The 19,492-nt window shown below is 53.0% G+C and overlaps 1 protein-coding gene across 1 annotated transcript; it reads right to left on the minus strand.

Annotated features, from left to right (window-relative positions):
- Positions 1 to 11,278: 11,278 nt before the first annotated feature.
- On the minus strand, positions 11,279 to 18,257 carry ZNF512 (zinc finger protein 512). The gene is given in 13 exon segments (XM_079971152.1): positions 11,279 to 11,959; positions 12,134 to 12,232; positions 12,484 to 12,546; positions 12,899 to 13,000; positions 13,775 to 13,978; positions 14,845 to 15,012; positions 15,241 to 15,336; positions 15,852 to 15,938; positions 16,691 to 16,815; positions 17,176 to 17,259; positions 17,618 to 17,707; positions 18,052 to 18,084; positions 18,087 to 18,257. Coding segments are annotated over 13 exon segments (1,515 nt in total). The 5' UTR covers positions 18,133 to 18,257; the 3' UTR covers positions 11,279 to 11,641.
- Between the last annotated feature and the right edge of the window lie 1,235 nt (positions 18,258 to 19,492).

Here is a 19,492-nt window from a genome sequence, read left to right on the forward strand (position 1 = left end):
AGACCCTAGCGGGCAGGAGGGCCCAGAGGAGAAAGGAACTTAGGAAGAGGTGGAGCAAGGCGAGAGTCTTAAACTGGTGTGGAAGGGGAGGAGACTCAGACGGGACTTCGCCGGTCTAAGGTCGAGACGTAGAGCTTCACGCTGCGGCTTTAAAATGGAAACTGAATCTCAATAAAGACTTTTGTATATAACTAGTCTAGCGTTGGTCCTCTGTGAGCTGGGACCTGGAGGCAGCTCTGACAGTAAGTCCCGTCTCAATTCAAAGAACCTCGCAACATGAGAGGACGCAGCGAGGGGCGAAGATTGGTGTTTCGCGAGCTCACAAAAGCAGCACAAGATGACTACAGAAGAACGACTGGCAGCTTTGCAAGATGCCGTGGTACAACTTAACGCAGAAATACGAGCGGCAAGGAGGAGAGAAGAGGAATCAGATGCTGTCTGCAAGGATCTGCAAACCAGGTTGGAAATGTTGACTAAACAGGGGCCAGGGATCGGGAAGAGAGGGGGGAGCCTGGTGTCGCATTTCGATGGGAGTCTGCAGCAATATCCTAACTTCAGAGCAGACGTAGTTTTTGCGCTAAAGTTGCTGGAGAAGGACTTTAGAGATGAGCAGGAGAAAGTAGGCTTCATACTAACGCATCTACATGGAGAAGCTAAAGCGTGGTTGCGCAATCTGTGGAGAGATAATGATCCAGCCCTCCAAAACGCAAAAGCCTTCATTAAGGCAATGGACGATTGTTTTTTATCGGAGATAGATGTGGATGTCGCTAGAAAAGAGATTCACGGTTTGAAACAAGGCAGAGCCACTGTAAGGCAATATCATTCCCACGGTTCGGACGGGGTCTGTAGCGGTTCTAACAGTCCCGCCGGCGGTCTGTGTACTGGCTTGGCCCTTTGGCCCGCGGATTTCGACTTCAGGATAGAATATATCCCCGGAGACAACAACATCATGGCTGATGCGCTATCCAGGAAGCCGCAGTATCTGGAGGAAGCAGCACCGGTAGCAACCAAACACATTTTCGCACCCAAGGCGTGGGCATGCGCTTCAGCCACCGTAGACCTGGAAGCGATACGGCGCGAGCTGCGAACAGATTCCTTCGCGCGATCCAAGATGGAGGAGGTGCGCAGCGGCACGGCGAAGGACGACGAGTTCCAGATACGCGACGGACTGCTCCTCCGCAAGGGGGCCATCTACATACCGGGAGATGAACTCCGCGCGACAGTACTGCAACAGCTACACGACGCACCCAGCGCCGGACATTTCGGCAAGGAAAAGACGGTGGAATTAGTAGCCAGAGACTTTTGGTGGTCCAAGATGCGGGGAGAAGTCGCGGATTACGTCACGAGGTGTGACACATGCCAAAGGGCCAAGCCAGTACACAGACCGCCGGCGGGACTGTTAGAACCGCTACAGACCCCGTCCGAACCGTGGGAGAGGGTGGCCTTGGATTTTGTCACTGACCTGCCCAGCTCGAGGGGCAAAACAGCAGTACTCGTGGTAGTCGACATGTTCACCAAGATGGCGCACTTCATTCCTTGCGCGAAGGTGGCCACAGCGGAACAGACAGCCAAGCTGTTCATAGACCAGAGGCATTGGCAGAGGAGTTACAGGAGGTCCATGAACAGCTCCGTAGACAGTTAGACCTAGCAAAACACGCATACAAGGTGCAAGCAGACAAACACAGAAGAGTGGGGGAGGACATACGGGTAGGGGACTGGGTCTGGTTAGCGGCCCAGGCAGTGCCGGCCAGATCCTTAGCTAAGAAGAAGCTAGGACACAAGCAGCTGGGCCCTTACCTAGTCGAGGCACAGATCAACCCAGTGGCTTTCCGTTTGACACTACCGGAGGGTTCCAGAATGCACCCGGTCTTTCATAGATCGGTGCTAACGCCCTACAAGGCACCTCACAGGTTTCAGGAGCCAGGGAAGGCTCCCAGTCCGCTTAGAGACGCACCCATGACAGGGGGGTCGCCGAGGGCGGGGCCACTCAACGAGGTGACGGAGATTTTGGACTCAAGATGGGGGGAAGAGGGGGTCGAATATCTCATCGCAAGGGAAGGTGCCCCGGCCAGCGCCAACAGCTGGGTGCCGTACTATGCGGTGGAGGAGCACTACCTCAAAGACGAGTTCCACGCACTCTTCCCACACAGGCCCATGCCGGAGGATTATTTTGACGAATATCTTTTCACCCTCACACTCTCAGCCAGTACGTTTCAGGGGTTCTCCTCGGCTGAGGAGACGGTTCCAGAGACTACCTCGCCGGAGGGGTCGGTCTCAGACTTGGGTGCGGAACGCTCTTATTGGTGGGACACTCAACCCGAGGAGGAGTGGTGCAGGAGACTGCTCAGAGGGCCCTGGCACGCAGACTCCCAAGAGGAAATGGGGGAACAAGGGGGCATGGACGGGTTTGGGGAGGATCCTGGGTTCCAGCACGCCGGCAACGAGATGGAAGCGGAGGAGAGCGACGTCGATGTACCCGTCACGGACTGGCAGCATGCCAGGGGGGAAGACCGGTATCCGGCATGCACCCCCACAGCATTGGAGCACCCGGAATCCACGCCAGAAGAGAGGGAGGGGGGAAGGGGGGGCTTCGAGGGGGGGATGGATGTCAGGGACTCAGCAGGAGCGCAGGGAGGAGAGGAGATGGAGAGCGAGGGGGAGCAATCCGAGGGCAGCGTAGGAGAATATGACAGCAGCCCGATAGATTCCATGAGCCTCTCCAGCGAATCGGAAGATTCACAGAAGGGGGCGCCGATGGGCAGGGCAAGGGGCGACCCAAGGGGGACACCCCAGAAGCAAGGGGCCAGTGGGGACTCCCAGAGCAGCAGTTGGAAATCAGGACCAGCTTCCCCACCAGAGCGCAGTGGGGGGGAGGAGTCCCAGGTGTCAGAGCCCACATATGCACCACCAGCGAGAGAAGATGAGTCAGGGTTGACCACGCCTCCATCGGAGAGCGAGTTAACGGTCAAGAGGAAAGTTGCAGGCTGGGCGCGCGCGCCAAGTTCAAAGGTACAGGCGAGCGGCACAGAAGGTAGCCCGGATAGGGAACCAGGTCCTAAAGCCCGCCGGAAGGAGGGGCAAGAATCGTCAGGGTCAGCGTCAGAGGAGTCCAGGAAGGATGAGACCCTAGCGGGCAGGAGGGCCCAGAGGAGAAAGGAACTTAGGAAGAGGTGGAGCAAGGCGAGAGTCTTAAACTGGTGTGGAAGGGGAGGAGACTCAGACGGGACTTCGCCGGTCTAAGGTCGAGACGTAGAGCTGCACGCTGCGGCTTTAAAATGGAAACTGAATCTCAATAAAGAATTTTGTATATAACTACAGTCTAGCGTTGGTCCTCTGTGAGCTGGGACCTGGAGGCAGCTCTGACACATGTAGATATGTTTGTCGGTCAGTTGGTTTACGGTATAAGGTGGTGTCTATGCGCCCAGCCTGTATTTTTATAGTAGTGTCCAAAAAATGTATTTCTTGCATAGATTGATTCATTGTTAGGTTGATTGTGGGGTGAAAATCATTGAATTTCTGGTGGAAGGTGTCCAGGGTCTGTTGACCATGTGTCCAGATGATAAAAATATCGTCAATGTATTGCAGGTACAAGAGAGGTTTGAGTGGGTAGGAGTTTAGGAAACGTTGTTCTAAATCCGCCATGAAGATGTTGGCATACTGTGTGGCCATGTGGGTGCCCATTGCTGTGCCGCTGATCTGAAGGAACAGGTCATCACCGAATTTGAAGTTGTTGTGGGTATGTCACACTGAGGAGGGAGAAAGGTTGTTTTCTGCTGCTCCAGAGAAGCGGACACGGAGCAATGGTTCCAAACTACAAGAAAAAAGATTCCACCTAAACATTAGGAAGAACTTCCTGACAGTAAGAGCTGTTCGACAGTGGAATTTGCTGCCAAGGAGTGTGGTGGAGTCTCCTTCTTTGGAGGTCTTTAAGCAGAGGCTTGACAACCATATGTCAGGAGTGCTCTGATGGTGTTTCCTGCTTGGCAGGGGGTTGGACTCGATGGCCCTTGTGGTCTCTTCCAACTCTATGATTCTATGATTCTAGGATTTCTACCTGGAGATATTTTTATTTCAGGAGGCCTCTGGCTGGGTCATGTCACATTATGCATGCAAAGCAGCTGCTCAGCCACTGTTATGGACAAAGGAGGGGCACCCAACCAACTCCTCGGAAGCATTGGCATGCTATGCGTAAGGACTTGACACATCAGAGTTCTAGGACACAGGAGCTTGCCCTGCTACTGAGCAATACATGCACACACGACCACTGACTTATGCACATTTCCCTCTGTTATACTGGGTTCCCAGTATCATAATAAGGCAAGGAAACCCCATTTTCTGAAGCATAGAAATTCACCAAAATTAGTCAAATAGATGGTTTCATTTAGTTCAAAAAGGTGATAAAAATTGTGATCCCAGGATGGAGGGGAGGGGACCTGACTCATGGCATGGAACAGGGACTCCATAATTCTCAAGATGTGACAACACATACTTAGGATACCCCTCCTAACTGCCAAACCAGGTGTTAACAGCCCTGACAAAGGGACCAGACTAGTAATGGTCAGAGGGACTCAGGAATAAATAAAAATGCCAAGGGATGCCTTCCTGACAAAGGGATATGTAAATACTTTCATTGACTTGTGGGGTGTGGGTACTTGAACTATGCAGGATAGACAGGGGCATGTCTGGTTCTCAAATTTCTATCTGACACCATGCCTTTTCTGTGACAAAAGAGGCCATTTGCCCTTTGTTCTGGACTTTGTTTTGTTTAGGAGTTGAAACCTTGTTGCAACAATAGACGATCAGGTTTCCTAGCTTCTGTTTTGCTTCAGTTTGCCTGGCTGTGATCTCTTGCTTGAACCTGACCAATTCTGAACCCACAGGGCTAGACCCTACCAAAGCTGGGAAACAGTTAAGTACCGTACCCCAAAATTTTGTCCTTATCTTTTTTTAAAAAAAATAATATTTATTCAAATTTTACAGATTACAAAGAGAAAAAAGAAAAATAGAAAAGACAGAAAAAATACAATTAAAAAAAAAACAGACCAAACCTTTACAGCACTTGCTTTCATTCACTTACTTCCTTGACCTCCTCACACCTCCCATTTTTGTATTCTAATTCAATTAGATATTTCAGCAAATCCTTTCCAGCTTTGTTTTTATCTTAATAATTTATCTTAATATATTGTGATTTTGCATTCTCTTCTTTCACCAAATTATTTTTACTTAATCCTTTATATCTTTTCTGCTAAAACCACATAATTCTATTCCAACATCTTTCTAACATTCCTTAATTTTACAATATTTCTGAAGATAAACTTTAAATTTTTTCCAATCTTCTTCCACCGACTCTTCTCCTTGGTCTCGGATTCTGCCAGTCATCTCAGCCAGTTCCATATAGTCCATCACCTTCGTCTGCCATTCTTCCCGGGTGGGTAGATCTTGTGTTTTCCAATACTTTGCGATAAGTATTCTTGCTGCTGTTGAGGCGTACATACATAAAGTTCTATCCTCCTTTAGCACCAATTGGCCAACCATGCCCAAGAGAAAGGCCTCTGGTTTCTTCTGGAAGGTATATTTAAATACCTTTTTCATTTCATTATAGATCATCTCCCAAAAGGTCTTAATCTTTGGGCACGTCCACCAAAGGTGAAAGAATGTACCTTCAATCTCTTTACATTTCCAACATTTGTTATCGGGTAAATGATAAATTTTTGCAAGCTTGACTGGTGTCATGTACCACCTGTAAATCGTTTTCATTATATTCTCTCTTAAGGCATTACATGCCGTAAACTCCATGCCAGTGGTCCATAACTGTTCCCAGTCAGCCATCATAATGTTATGTCCAACATCTTGTGCCCATTTAATCATAGCAGATTTAACCGTTTCATCCTGTGTATTCCATTTCAACAGCAAGTTATACATTCTTAGTTTTAGGATCTAACAATTCTGTTTCCAATTTTGATTTTTCCACCTGAAAACCAATTTTCTTAATTTATTTTCAAAAATCGGTCAATATCCATTTCTTTCTGGGTCTCCTGTGTATATAACTGTTTAAAATACTCCTGAAAACACTTCCTGATCTCTACAGGATTCTGTATATTCTTTCCCTCCACTTCCAAATTAGTAATAGTGTTAAGTTTTTGTCTTTTTTTCATTTGCCAAGCCAGCAGTTTCCCACATTTGTTAGCCGATTCAAATGTCTTTTGTCTCATCTGTTTAATCTTCCATTCTATTTCCTAATTCATCAATTTCATATATTGTACTTGGTATAACTTTATCTCTTTCAGGATCTCCTGTGATTTTGGTTTTGCTCTCAGTCTCTTTTCTCCTTCCTTTATTTTCTCCAAAATTTTATCCTTTTTTTCATTTTGAGCTCTCTTCTTAATTGCATTCTGTTGTATCAAAAACCCTCTCATAACTGCTTTACTTGCGTCCCATATTACTCTTTTTTCAACCGTGGTATTCATGTTTGTCAGAGCTGCCCCTAGGTCCCAGCTCACAGAGGACCAACGCCCGATCGTCGTTATGTACAAAAGTCTTTATTGAAGTTCAACTTCCATTCCAAAGCCGCAGCGCGCAGCTCTACGTCTTAAACCCTAGACCGGCGAAGTCCCGTCTGAATCTCCTCCCCTCTGACACCAGTTTAAGATCCTAGCCCTGCTCCACCTTTTCCGTTGTTCTCTCCTCCTCTGGGTCCTCCTGCCCGCCGGGGCTTTCCCCTTTCTGGACTCTTCCGATGCTGAGTCGGCTGACTCCTCCCCCTGTCTCTGGCGGGCTTTAGGACCCGGTTCCCAATCCTCATTCTCTGCTGTCCCGCGCTCCTGTACATTTGAACTTGCCTCTCGCGCCAACCCAGTGACCTTCCTCCTGACCGTCACACTGCTTCTGTCACTGCTTCCCTCTTCCGGGATACTGGCCGGATCTGACCTCCCCTCCGTTGTCTGGCTCTCCGATGGAGGCGTGGCCAGCCCTGACTTATCTTCACTCCCTGGTGTGGAATCCTCTGCCCTCGATACCTGGGACTCTTCCCCCCCACTATGCTCTGGTGGGGAAGCTGGTCCTGATTTCCAACTGCTACTCTGGGAGTCCCTGCTGGCCCCTTGCTCCTGTAGTGTCCCCCTTGGGAATCCCCTTGCCCTGGCCACTGGCGCCCCCTTCTGTGAATCTTCCGATTCGCTGGAGAGGCTCATGGAATCTCTCGGGCCACTGTCATCATCTCCCACGCTGCCCTCAGATTCTTCCCCTTCACTCTCCATCTCCCCTCTTCCCTGTGCTTCTGCTCCTGAACCCCTGACAATGTTTATCTCAAAATAGTCTCTCAAGGTTTTTTGGGCCTTTTTAATCACTCCTTCATTCCTAAACAAGGTGTCATTCATCCTCCATCTAAAGGAGCAAAATTTTGTCCTTATCAGTCCTTAAGTGTCATCAACTAAAGGCAGCCCCATTTCCTAGACACACGGCTTGTGACTGGGGAAGGTGCAGGATGGGCTGTGTTTTAAGTGACAAGCTGTGACTCGGACACATTAACCCCCTGTGGCTTCCAGTCAAAATGACAAAGGTATGATGGCCAGACAGGCACATGAGGCGCTGTATGAGACTTAAAAATGGAAAGCATAATGCTGGTGGTCAACAAAAGAGGTTTAAAGAATGTAGCATAAACACTAACAACTGGGAAACACTGGCCTGCGAGCACTCCAGTTGGAGAATAGTCATCACCAAAGGTGTCATGGGCTTTGAAGACACTCAGACTCAGGATCCAAGGGAGAAAGATGCTAAGAGGAAGGCACGCTTGGCAAATCCACACCATGATCAACTCCTGCCTGGAAACCAATGTCCCCACTATGGAAGGACATGTGGATCCAGAATTGGCCTCCAAAGTCACTTACGGACTCATTGTTAAATCTGTGTTTATGGAAGACAATCTTACTCGGCTACAAGGGATCGCCAAAGAAGATGCGGTCACTTCCTTAACGCTTTGACGGGAATGTCTAACAAAGGATATAAAGTAAAGGTAAAGGGACCCCTGACCATTAGGCCAAGTCGTGACCGACTCTGGGGTTGCGGCGCTCATCTCGCTTTATTATGTAATTTCTTCCTGCCTGAGCTCTCTCACCCTCTCTTCTGTCAAGCCAGTGATGTGAGCAGACCTAAGGTAGGGCTGCCATACATCTGGGTTTTCCCAGACATATCTGGGATTTGTCCATCAGAAATAGTGTCCAGGCAGAATTTCCAAAAATGTGCAGAAAACCTGGACGTATGACAACCCATGTCGGAAATGATGGGGGGGGGGGGATTTTGCAAAACAAAAAATTGTGTCCGGCTTTTTACTTGTTGAAATATGGCAACCCTAGTATATTCCTAGGCTCTGTTCAGAGCTCAGACTCCGTTTTAGAAACTAATTTTGTATTTTGTAACAAAGATATGTAATATGTAATATGTAATATGTACCAGCATATTACTTTGATATATTTGTTGCCTGCATTGAAATGTCAGTAAACCTTTTGTTTATCTTACTAAAATGTGTGGTTCATTCTTAGCAAAGGGGATGGAGAGGGGAAAGGTCAGCAGACCACAAATTAACAGGGATAAAGAGACGTAATTGCCTAATTCCTAGATTCCAGTAAGCTGCAAAAGTGTCTAAGTATTTTTACTCTGCTAAAGGGGCCTCACAGCATGTTTGCTCTCATATTGCTCCCCCACATGTGGGATAGGAGGTTTTGATTTTAATTTATGGATTTAATCCTCAATTAAACTCCCATCAGAAACAATATATTTATTTCCTGCTCAAAGTATCTGCACTCCAGTCCAAAGCAGTGGCGCTGAGGACTCATCCAAGCCCAGTATGATGAGCACGCCTGTCTTGCACCGCCATCTTCTAGCCAGGCTGCTCACACAACAGCTTGAGCTCCTCATCTGACTTCTGTGTCTCGGGTGTGGGTGGGGTTCTGGACCTCTCCTTGCAGCATCGAGGAACAGCGAGGCTCCTTGCAGCCAGCTGGGCTCCTGCATCTTGGCAGCGTCACATGGGGCAGGTCAGGGGGGGGGCTCACCTGATGGTGCTTTGCAGGAGGGCCGACCTGGCCACAGACTCCTTCACCCTCCTGGGCACCCCCCACCGCTGATGCAGAAGCTTCTCACGCAGGTGGAATTCGAAGTACTGCTTTTTGTCAGTCGTAAGAAATCTTTCACATCCTGGATTTGCTCTGGGACTGGTTGTGGAAAGGTCTGTTGCTCGAGGTGAACTAGTTTGCCCACCCAACCCCTCAGGGGTGTGAGGCATAGCTTTCCCCAGGAGGCTCGTGGGACAGGGCTTCAAAGCCGCCTCCTGGTGGTGATGGTGGCGGCGGCAGAAGGCGGAGTGAGCATAAGGCCGCTCAGTCAGAGGGGGGCTCTCTTGGCGGCACTGCGGGGCCTGCTCCCCCCCACCTGTGATGGAAACCAAGGCTGGGGTCAGATCCCAAAGGACCAGATCCAGCCGGGCGGCATCCCGTTTGCTGGTTGGTGGGGGCAGCTCTCTTTGGGTATCTGTGATGGCCCAGGCAGTCTGAGGGGAATCCCCGGCCGGCTGAAGTGGGACCAAGACCCCTTCCTCAGGCTTCATCTTCCCTTGGGCGGCTGCGGCAAGAGGACGCTTCTCTGCAGGAGGACATCCTTGGGCAAGGGGTGCCCGGCCCCAGCTTGGCTGCTGCCTCTTGCAGCGCTGGAGCTCCACGCTAGCACACGCCTCCCCAGGCAGGCTCCGAGCCCCGTCCGGGTGGGCTGTGGCTGAGGGCAGATGGACCTGGAGGAGCTCCAAGGTGGCCAGGCTGTTCCAGGGGCCATCCCCACCCAGCTCCCGTTTCTCAGTCCCTGGAAGACCTTCCCACTGCTTCCCAGGCAGGCGTGCCAGTCCCGAGGCCAGTGGGAAAGGCTCCTGTGTCGCTTCTGGGCTCCACCAGCTTCTGCCGCCTTTGGCTGCCATGGTCATGGCAGAACAAGCCAGTGCTGCCGCAACACTGTGTTGCTTGGGAGAGCTGCTCCCTTTCGAAGAGGGCCTCTCATGCTGTGGGGCTGCCTGGGCCAGAGGTGTCCCGGGAGGGGGCAGTGGCCAGCAGAGGGCTTTGCAGACCCTCTTGGGGAGGCCCCACTTGCGATGCACCGCTTTCTCCCTCAGGTGGTGCTCCAGGCACTGCCGCCTCTCCACCTTGAAAAGGGGCCTCTGGTGGTCGGTGGCTGCCTGCGGGGCTGTGCATGCCAGGAAGCCCGGCAGGGCCGGCACAGACCTCTCCAGCGAGCTGTGCACCAGGCCAGGCAAGCCCCACAGCAGCTGCAGCCGCTTCCGTTGGAGGTGAGCTGTCAGCTGCTCTCGCACCTCCTGGCTGAGCAGCAGAGGGTCCAGCAACGGGGACTCCACCACTGTCCCGCTGCCCCGGCTTAGAGGGGGTGGGCAGAGGTTGGCCAGCTCGGTGGCTTGCCAGTCCTCGGGACCAGCCTCCAGTGACTGCATCCTAGCCCCCGCGCTCTCAGGGCCACAGACTCCTGGCCAGGCCTGGGTCAGTCAAGATCAGCCAGCTCCACACAGCTGCCTTCAAGACAGGCAAGGGAGGAAAGCAAAGAGTCAACACCTCTCTTGGTTTGGCACAGGAGATGCCTCTATTGCAGGGAGTTGATGGTTTGGCTCCAGAGGCACTGAAAGGAGGCCTGCCCTATGGACCCCTTTCCACCCCTCTGAAGGGCTGGTGCTCAGAGAGCCAGGCCAGCAGCGTTTGTCACCAACGCACCAGCTACTCTCCCAGGCAATCCAGCTTGGACCAAGTGACACCACCACCTCCTCCTCCTGCAGTTCCGTTTATCTTGTCGCTACAGCAACACATTGTGAGGTCAGCCTGGCACCTGCCTCTCCTGACTGAGGGTCCTCGGGAACAGCAGGACAGAAGGGGGCCTTGATGCGCCAGAAGACACGGGAGGGGCACCCCCAGTTTTTTGAAAACTCAACACTCAGAAATGGGTACAGAAGAAAATCCATCAATCTTATGTACAAATCTATCTATAAGATGTGACATACAATCTGGAATTCATGTATTGTTACACCTGGGTGTAATACTACCCAGGAAAACCAGCAAACTTCTTACAATTCAATATGCTGTTCTGATTTATGTTATTAAACAAATCCAAATTACCCAGAGGATTATATAAAACTTTTATTCACAATTTTAGTAATTTCACAATTCACAATTTTAGTAATTTCATGTAGCTAATTTTGGTTTTTGATAACTAATTTAATGTACACTAATGATACACTAATTTAATGTAAAAATTACCTTGGAATGCGTGAATGTTTGGCTATCATAATATTTTCAGCAACGCTCCGTCTGCAGTGCCCAGTTTACTCCCGGGGGTTGGGGCACAGCTCACCCCCTGCCCAACGGAGGCCAGGAAAGAAGTCCCACCTCTGGTGGCTCCTCACCTGGAGAGTGTAGCCTCACCTGGGGAGGACCAGAGTCCTTGATGTGCCTCCTCAGAAGTAAACCCTGCTGAGCATTGGGGAGAGGAGTGGGGCTCCTTCCCCAGTCAGTCAATTGAGCAGCCAAGGCCACCTGAGGCCAAGGCCACTGGAGGGCAGGATGCAAGGAGGGGTGTGGCCAGAGGATCCCCTTCCTTTCTATGAATCCCCCCCACCCTGAGAGACCAGAGGGGGACCGCTACTCCCTCTCCTGTGGCTGAGCTTCAGAGGGGGAGGGCCATCCTCCTCCTCCTCCTGGGGGCAGCTGGCCTTGAGAGGGTGCTGCTGCCCCGGCTCCCCCGCTGCCTCCTGCCTGGGTGTGGCCTTCTTGGGGAAGGCAGCAGTCTGTGGCCTCTTCTTGCGGCTCCCGCTGGGCGGAGGCTTCCTGGGCGCACTCTTCTGCTCCGCCTCCTCCGGCTGCTGCTTCAGCAGCTTCTTGAAGCTCTTGGCGGTGTGTGTGCCAACGGCAAACCAGTCCTGGGGGTGGGGAGAGGCAGGAGGCGGGAGGTGGGAGCAAGAGGAAGGGGGAGCGCCGGCACAAGCTCAGCCAGGCCAATGGCCACAGACCCCGGTGAGGGCGCGGGCGCAGCGGAAGGGTCTGTGGCATTGGATTGGGTCCATGCGCACTCCCGCAACCCCCTTGCTCCTCACCTGCGCATGCACAGTGTTGATGTGGTACTTGACTCCGCTCTCGGACACAAACTCCTTCTCACACAGCAGGCACCGGTATCTCCCAGCCACAAACTCCCCCTGCAGTGAGGCGGAAATGTGCCCTAGAATCTCTGGCAGCAAGAACTTGAGGAAGACAGCAGGGGGGGGAGGAGGGGGAAAGCGGAAGGAGGAGAGTCTCCCCCCCCCCAATTTTAAGCGCAAGTGTCTCATCCCTGTGGAGGGAGGGATCTGCCAGTTGGGGTGCAGGGGTGGTTTGGCAATGGCAGGCAAGCAGCAGAAGCCCCCCAAACACACTCATCCTGCAGCCCTAAGGAGAGGCTGACACATACCAAGGTGCAGCTGCCCAGGTGGGACTTCAGGCCCGAGATGCTGCTGTAGACACACTCACAGCCCTGTGGTGGAAGGCGAGTGTCAGGAAAGGGCGGTCAGTGGCCCTCCCCACCCAGGAACGCCCCAGAGATGGAGGGGACTGAAAGCAGGAGGGGAAATCCAGAGGCTCTTGGCAGCAACAGCTCTTAGTCTCCTCTCAGATACTTGGGGGCTCTCCCCACTCTGTACCTCTGTGAGGCCAAAGGGCAGAGGGAGGGGCCTCCAGATTATTCCATGGGAAGCTGAACACCAAGGAAGAGCCCCCCAAAGCCTCCGCTGCAAGTGTTTGGGGGCAAGGTGAAAGGAGCTCTGCTGGCCTTGTCCAGTCAGGAGAGTTGGTGGCATCCCCCAAGCTTTGCCCAGCCGTCCCGTTACCTGGTTTGGGCAGCGGACCCGTCGGCACGCCTTGATCTCTGCCCTCCACTTGCTCAGAACCTCCTGGCTGACAGCAGGCAGTCCTGGGCGGGTGTATTTCAGCTGAGGAAGAGAAGAGAGCAGAGCTGGAAGGCAGAGTGAGGAGCAGGGGCTGCTGCCTTCAGCTACTCCCACAGCAGCCCCCCCCCCCCGTGCCCTAGCCGACTGGGGCACCCAGCTAACCAGGGGCAAAGCACCCTGACTCCTGAGCCCCAGGAACACCCCCTTCCTTGAGAGCCCAGCCAGCCTCTTCTGCTTCTCGGGTTCCTGGCCCCTGGGGGAAGTGCAGCCATTTGCACCTGTACTTTGAAAAGACTTCAACTCCATTCCAGTGTTAGAGAAAATGTCAAGCCTTAAAATAGCTGTTACTACAAAATCCCAGCCCCGTAGTAACAAGCTAAGCTACTGCTGAGCATCTTCTTCTGCTTTCCTTTGGACCCCATCAGCGAGGCTGGGGGGGGGGGACTTGTTGTCTGGGCAGCCCAGGACCTCCAGACACACTGCCCAGGCTTGCACCCTGAGGAGCTCACTTCACTGCTGCTAATGCAGTAGTTTGACTTCACCCCTGGAAGTGCACTCCATTGTCTCTCGAGATGGATAGATGACAACAATAGTAACAAGAAAAATCAACCTGACCAAAAGCTTTGGGCATTTCCTCTGCAAGCTGCAAGAGAGCAGGCTGGGTAGGCCTCCTGAGGCGGGGGCTTCTACAATGTGGGCCCCCCCATTGCAAAAGACTCTGCTCCCTTGCTGCATCCTGGCCCCTGAGCAACCTTGAGGTCAGCCAGGACTCTTCTTGCTCCCAGGGCCAAATGGATTCTGAGGAAACGGCCGCACCTTCCGGTCCTCAGGAACCAGGTCCTGCCAGACCTTCCGCCTGGGCCACTCCTTGGCCAGGGCCTCCTTGGCCAGGGCCTCCTGCAGGTGGTGGGCGGCTGCCTGGGCAGACTTCCTCAGAGCACGGCGGCCTCCACTGCTGGGCTCTGCGCTTGCCACCTCCTTCTGGGGGGCCGGCTGGATGTCCTGGCCCAGCAAGGAGACCTGACAGGAAGGACACAGGGAGTGATGCTCAGAAAGGGCCACCAAAAGGAGGAAAGGCTGCAGCAATTGGGACTTCTCAGTTTAGAGAAAAGGCGAGGAAGAGGGACATGGAATGAGTTTGGAAAATTATGCAAAGCCTGGAGAAAGTGGGTAGAGAAATGTTTTTTTCTCCCTCTCTCACAATGCTGGAGTTTGTGGACATTCCATGAAGCCGAAGACTAAAAGGACAGTAAAACTAAAAGTGCAAACTGTGGAACTCCCTCCCACAAGAGGCAGCAATGGCCACCAACGTGGGTGGCTTTAAAAGAGGAATGGACAGATTTACGGAGGGCTGGGCTTTTGATGGCTAACCTCCACTCAAGAGGCGGCAATGCTTCTGCAGGCCAGTGGCCAGAAAGCGCAGCAGGAGCGGCTCAGGGCTCTTGGGCTCAGATCCTGCTTGATGGTTTCCCACAGGCATCTGGCTGGCCACTGTGAGAACAGGATGCTGGACTGGGTGGGCATCGGCCTGATCTAGAAGCTCCTCTTAGTTCTTATGTTCTGGCCAACGCCTGCCACTGCCAGAAAGCGGTAGCAAAGGCTCTCTGCAGGGGACAATACCTGGCCCCGTAAGAGCAGGAGGGGGCCTGCAGTGGCTTCTCTGGGCATTGCCCCGCCCCCTCTTCCACCTGCCTGTCAGTCAGGAATAATAATAATAATAATAATTTATTATTTATACCCCGCCCATCTGGCTGAGTTTCCCCAGCCACTCTGGGCGGCTCCCAATCAGTGTTAAAAACAATACAGCAGGAACAGGGGCTTCCTCTGCAGAGTGCTCCAGAGATGGGGAGAGGTCCCGCCCCCTTTGCTCCTCACTGGCAACTCACCGGGCCATGCTCCATCTTCAGGTGGTAAGCGAGGCCCGCCTTGGAGCGGTAGGCTTTGCCGCAGTGCTGGCACTTCAGAGCCATCTGCTCCAGCTCGGCAGCCTCCTTCCCGCACTTCCGCGTGTGGTAGAGGAAGCCCAGGACGCTGGTAAAGCTGCCTGTGCAGCCCTGGGGGAGGAGAGGGGGGCAGAGAGGAGCGCAGGCTCCCAGGAAGGAGGGAGCCAACTTGGGGGGGGGGGAAGCTTCTGCGTCTCCCCTCCACCACCAGCTGGAAGGTGGCGAGTCAGCCCTGCATTCACCGAGAGGAGCCTGAGGCGGTCCGAGGCCCCTGCCCCTGCCCCAGCCTGGCCCAGGCCGCTCTGGTTCCCCGGAAGGCCAGAGGCTGCTCCATCTCACCTGCCTTGGGCACTTGAGCTTCCCCATCCGCTTCAGCACCCTCCGCAAACGCCCTCTCTCGCACAGATCGCAGGCCGCCGCCTCTGTCCCCACCGGCTGCGTAAAAGGGAAGGGAAAGGCTGGCCAGAGACGCTCCAAACCGAGGCATTCAGATTGCAAGAAAGGAGATTCCCACTAAAGCCCAGGAAGAACTTTCTGGAGGCAAGAGCCGTTTGAGAGTGAAACGGGCTCCCTGGGAAGGTGGTGGACTCTCCTTCCTTGGGAGATTTTCCATCAGAGGTGGCCCCCTGTCCGGAATGATGCAGTTGTGATTCCTGTGTTGCAGGGGTTGGGCTAGATGACCCTTGGGTATCTCTTCCAGCTCTATGATTCTGTGTCTGCAGGTGGCCAAAGGCCAAAGGCCCAGGAAGACTTGCTGGGGCTGAACTGTCGCCATGTCGGGAGTCAAGGCAGGCTGGGTCAGGCCAGAGGCTCCCCAGAGGGCCCTGAAAAAGGCCCAGAGGGGATGGATATACAGGCAGGCAGCAGGCTGGGCTTCCAGGGACTGAAGCATCTGCCTGAGGCATCCGGGGAGCCAGACGCATTCTTGTGGGTGCCCAGCATCTACTTACCAGGCTGTTGTGGTCTGCCATGATGTGGTACTTCATTCCTGCCAGAGACCGCAGCTGCTTCCCACAGTGGTGGCATGTGAGCATCTCCTAGGAAGACCACAAGGCATTGCACATGTCAGCAGTAGCCACCAGCACGGGCTGTGGGAACATCTCCCATTAGTCCTTGCTCCTGGAGTTTGGGGCCTGAAGTGTCCGTCCGTCTGTCCCCCCCCCCATCCCGGAAACTGACTTGCTCTGCTCTATTCAACTGTGAGTTTAATGTCTGCATTTTAAAAATTATGGTTCTAAATTTTTAGCGATAATTTTACTGTTCTTTTTTTGTAAACTGCTTTGAGATTTTTCTTACAAACAAGCCGTAAATAAATTTTACAAAATAAGTAAGTAATTTGGGGGCCCTGCGTGCTCCCTTGGGGCTTCCCCCTCATGCAGACATGCAGAGCAGAAGCTGCTTCACTGAACCCTCAGTCTCAATGGCCAAGAACAACGACTCTTGTTTGGGTAGCACCATGCAAGCAATGCCATGGGAGACCCCAAAGGGCTGTGGGGGAGAAGAGGGGCTGGCAGGATCCCCTTGAACTCCAGGGTGAAATGGTTCACCTCTGAGCAGGAGCTGCTGGCAGGCTGGGGGTTAGTGGGGGGGGGCTGCTGCTGGGGGTTTTCCAGGAGTGACTGGCTGGCTGATGTGGGAGACAGGAAGCAGGACGAGGTGGCCTCCCTTGGCCTGGTGCAGCAGGTTTCTTATGACACTGTTACGCCCCATGGCTTGAGAGGGAGTTGCAGGGTTGGAAGGATCCCCAGGGATTGCCTAGGATAAGGTCCCATCCCCCCCGTCTGCTCACACGCTGGCAGTTGCTCATGTGCTTCTTCAGCCCTTCCACCGTCTTCCTCACAACAGCCCTGCAGGTGGGACAAGTGACGCGGCCTCTGCTCAGGATCTCCAGCTGCCAGTGCTCTTCCAGGCTGCCTGGTGGAGCAGAAGAAGGTGCTGACTCAGCATCTTAAGGTTCCTGGCTGGTCCTGAGTGGGGCAGCCCTCTCACCTGGCCTGTGGGCATCCCACTGGGGCATCTTGGGCTGGCCCACCTGCTGCAGGGCTCTTCTTTCTATGTTTAGGGACACAGTCATGCTTACTAGTTTTCTGCATCACCCCCCCCCCCCCCAGTAATGCTGCTTCTTCAGCTATGCGCCATTCCTGGCTGCACACAGGGAGGGCAGACAAGAGGCCCCGCCCCTTTGCCAGAGGTCTTGGGGTCCAGAGGACGATGGCCCTGGTTTCTTGGCTTCTGTCCTCACCAAGGAGCTGCGATGTCGGGGTCCTATTTTACCTGCTGCATATACCGGTGTGTCTCTTTTTCTATGGCCACTTTTGGGCTTGAGATGAGGCTGTCTCCCCATCTGCTGCCATTTCCCTGGGACAAGGAAAAACAGCAGTGAAGGTTTGCCTCTGCAGCCAGGACCATCTACCCTCCACCACAACCCAGAACACCCCACCAACAACCTTGGGGAGAGGGAGGCCAAGGGAAGTGACCGCCCCAATATGGGCTCAACCTCCAACACAGGAAAATGAATAGATCACGAGGGGCTCCCATCACTTGGGAGCAGCAAAGCTCAAAGTGTAGAGTGCAAAGGGACAGGGATGGGCAGCCCCCTCACATCAGGAGGAACTGAGCTGAGTAGGGGGGCAGGGGGTCTCCAGCCCCGCTCCTTGCAGGAAAGCCAGGAGCATGCAGGGGCCCAGAGAAAGGAACCAAAGTAGAATCCACTCACCAGATTTCTGCTTCTTTTTGGGGAGATCCTTGTCATCGCCTGCATCTTTGTTTTCCTGCTTGTGCTTTGTCTTGGAAAGGGAATCCCCAGCTAAGAGGAGAAGAGAGACTGAGACAAGTGTGGGGTTTTTTTTTGGGGGGGGGTTATTACAGTGGTACCTCGGTCTATGAACTTAATTCATTCCGGAAGTCCGTTCTTAAGCTGAAAGCGCTCTTGAACTGAGGTGCGCTTTCCCTACTGAGGCCACCCACCACCGGGGCCCTTCCACTGTTCGGCTTCCAGGGCAAAGTTTGCTAACCGGAACACCTACTTCCGGTTTTGCGGAGTTTGTTGCTTGAATAGTTCGTTAACAGGACTGTTTGTAGACTGTACGATCATAGGACTGTAAAGGACTGTATTATTATTTCATTCTATAATGTACAGCAAGCACGTACAACAAGTCAATTGCGATCTACTGGTCGATCTTGAGATCGCAGCCTCTTGGAAGTTGGACGTCCCTGTTGTATAGAATGCATAGACTTTTAGAAGACATCTGAAGGCAGACCTGTTTAGGGAAGTTTTTAATGTTTGATGTCTTATCGTGTTTTTAATATTCTGTTGGGAGCCACCCAGAGTGGCTGGGGAAACCCAGCCAGATGGATGGTGTCAGGGGTTCAGGAGCAGAAGCACAGGGAAGAGGGGAGATGGAGAGCGAAGGGGAAGAATCTGAGGGCAGCGTAGGAGAAGATGACAGTGGCCCGAGAGATTCCATGAGCCTCTCCAGCGAATCGGAAGATTCACAGAAGGGGGCGCCGGTGGCCAGGGCAAGGGGGGTCCCAAGGGGGACACCCCAGAAGCAAGGGGCCAGCGGGGACTCCCAGAGCAGCAGTTGGAAATCAGGACCAGCTTCCCCACCAGAGCATAGTGGGGGGGAAGAGTCACAGGTAGCGGGAGTAGCGTCTCCCCCAGCAGGGAGAGGAGAGGAGTCAGGGCTGACCACGCCTCCATCGGAGAGTCAGACAACGGAGGGGAGGTCAGATCCGGCCAGTATCCCGGAAGAGGGAAGCAGTGACAGAAGTAGTGTAACGGTCAGGAGGAAGGTCACTGGGTTGGCGCGAGAGGCAAGTTCAAATGTACAGGAGCGTGGGACAGCAGAGAATGAGGATTGGGAACCGGGTCCTAAAGCCCGCCGGAGGCAGGGGGAGGAGCTAAGCGACTCAGCGTCAGAGGAGTCCAGAAAGGGGAATGCCCCAGCGGGCAGGAGGACCCAGAGGAGAAGAGAGCAGCGGAAAAGGTGGAGCAGGGCTAGGATCTTAAACTGGTGTCATAGGGGAGGAGATTCAGACGGGACTTCGCCGATCTAGGGTTTAAGATGTAGGGCTGCGCGCTGCGGCTTTGAAATGGAAATTGAACTTCAATAAAGACTTTTGTACATTATGACAGCCTAGCGTTGGTCCTCTGTGAGCTGGGACCTTGAGGCAGCTCTGACAGATGGGGTATAAATGTTATTGTTATTGAAACAAAATAAAAATAATCCCTTCCAGTAGCACCTTAGAGACCAACTAAGTTAGTTATTGGTATGAGCTTTTGTGTGCATGCACACTTCTTTAGTTATTGTTATTGTAGAAGAGAGAGAATTATAACAGTTGAAAATCAAAAGGTGAAAACAAAACTACAAGATAGGCACGTACAGTAGTAGGAGTAGTTCTGCTGTATATCTCATAAAGGAATGCCAAATCACATAAAAAGTGCCAGGAGATTCTAGTTCTTGAGAGACCAGCACTATTGAGGGCAGGAGTTCACAGGTTCAGTCCCCAGTGAGATCTCCAGGAAGAGGATCCGTGCCCCAAACCCTGGAGAAGCCACTGCAGTGCAGGCAGCGCTGAGCTAGAAGGA

This window comes from Podarcis cretensis (assembly GCF_951804945.1).
Source record: "Podarcis cretensis genome assembly, chromosome: 3".
In the NCBI taxonomy this organism is placed as follows: domain Eukaryota; kingdom Metazoa; phylum Chordata; class Lepidosauria; order Squamata; family Lacertidae; genus Podarcis; species Podarcis cretensis.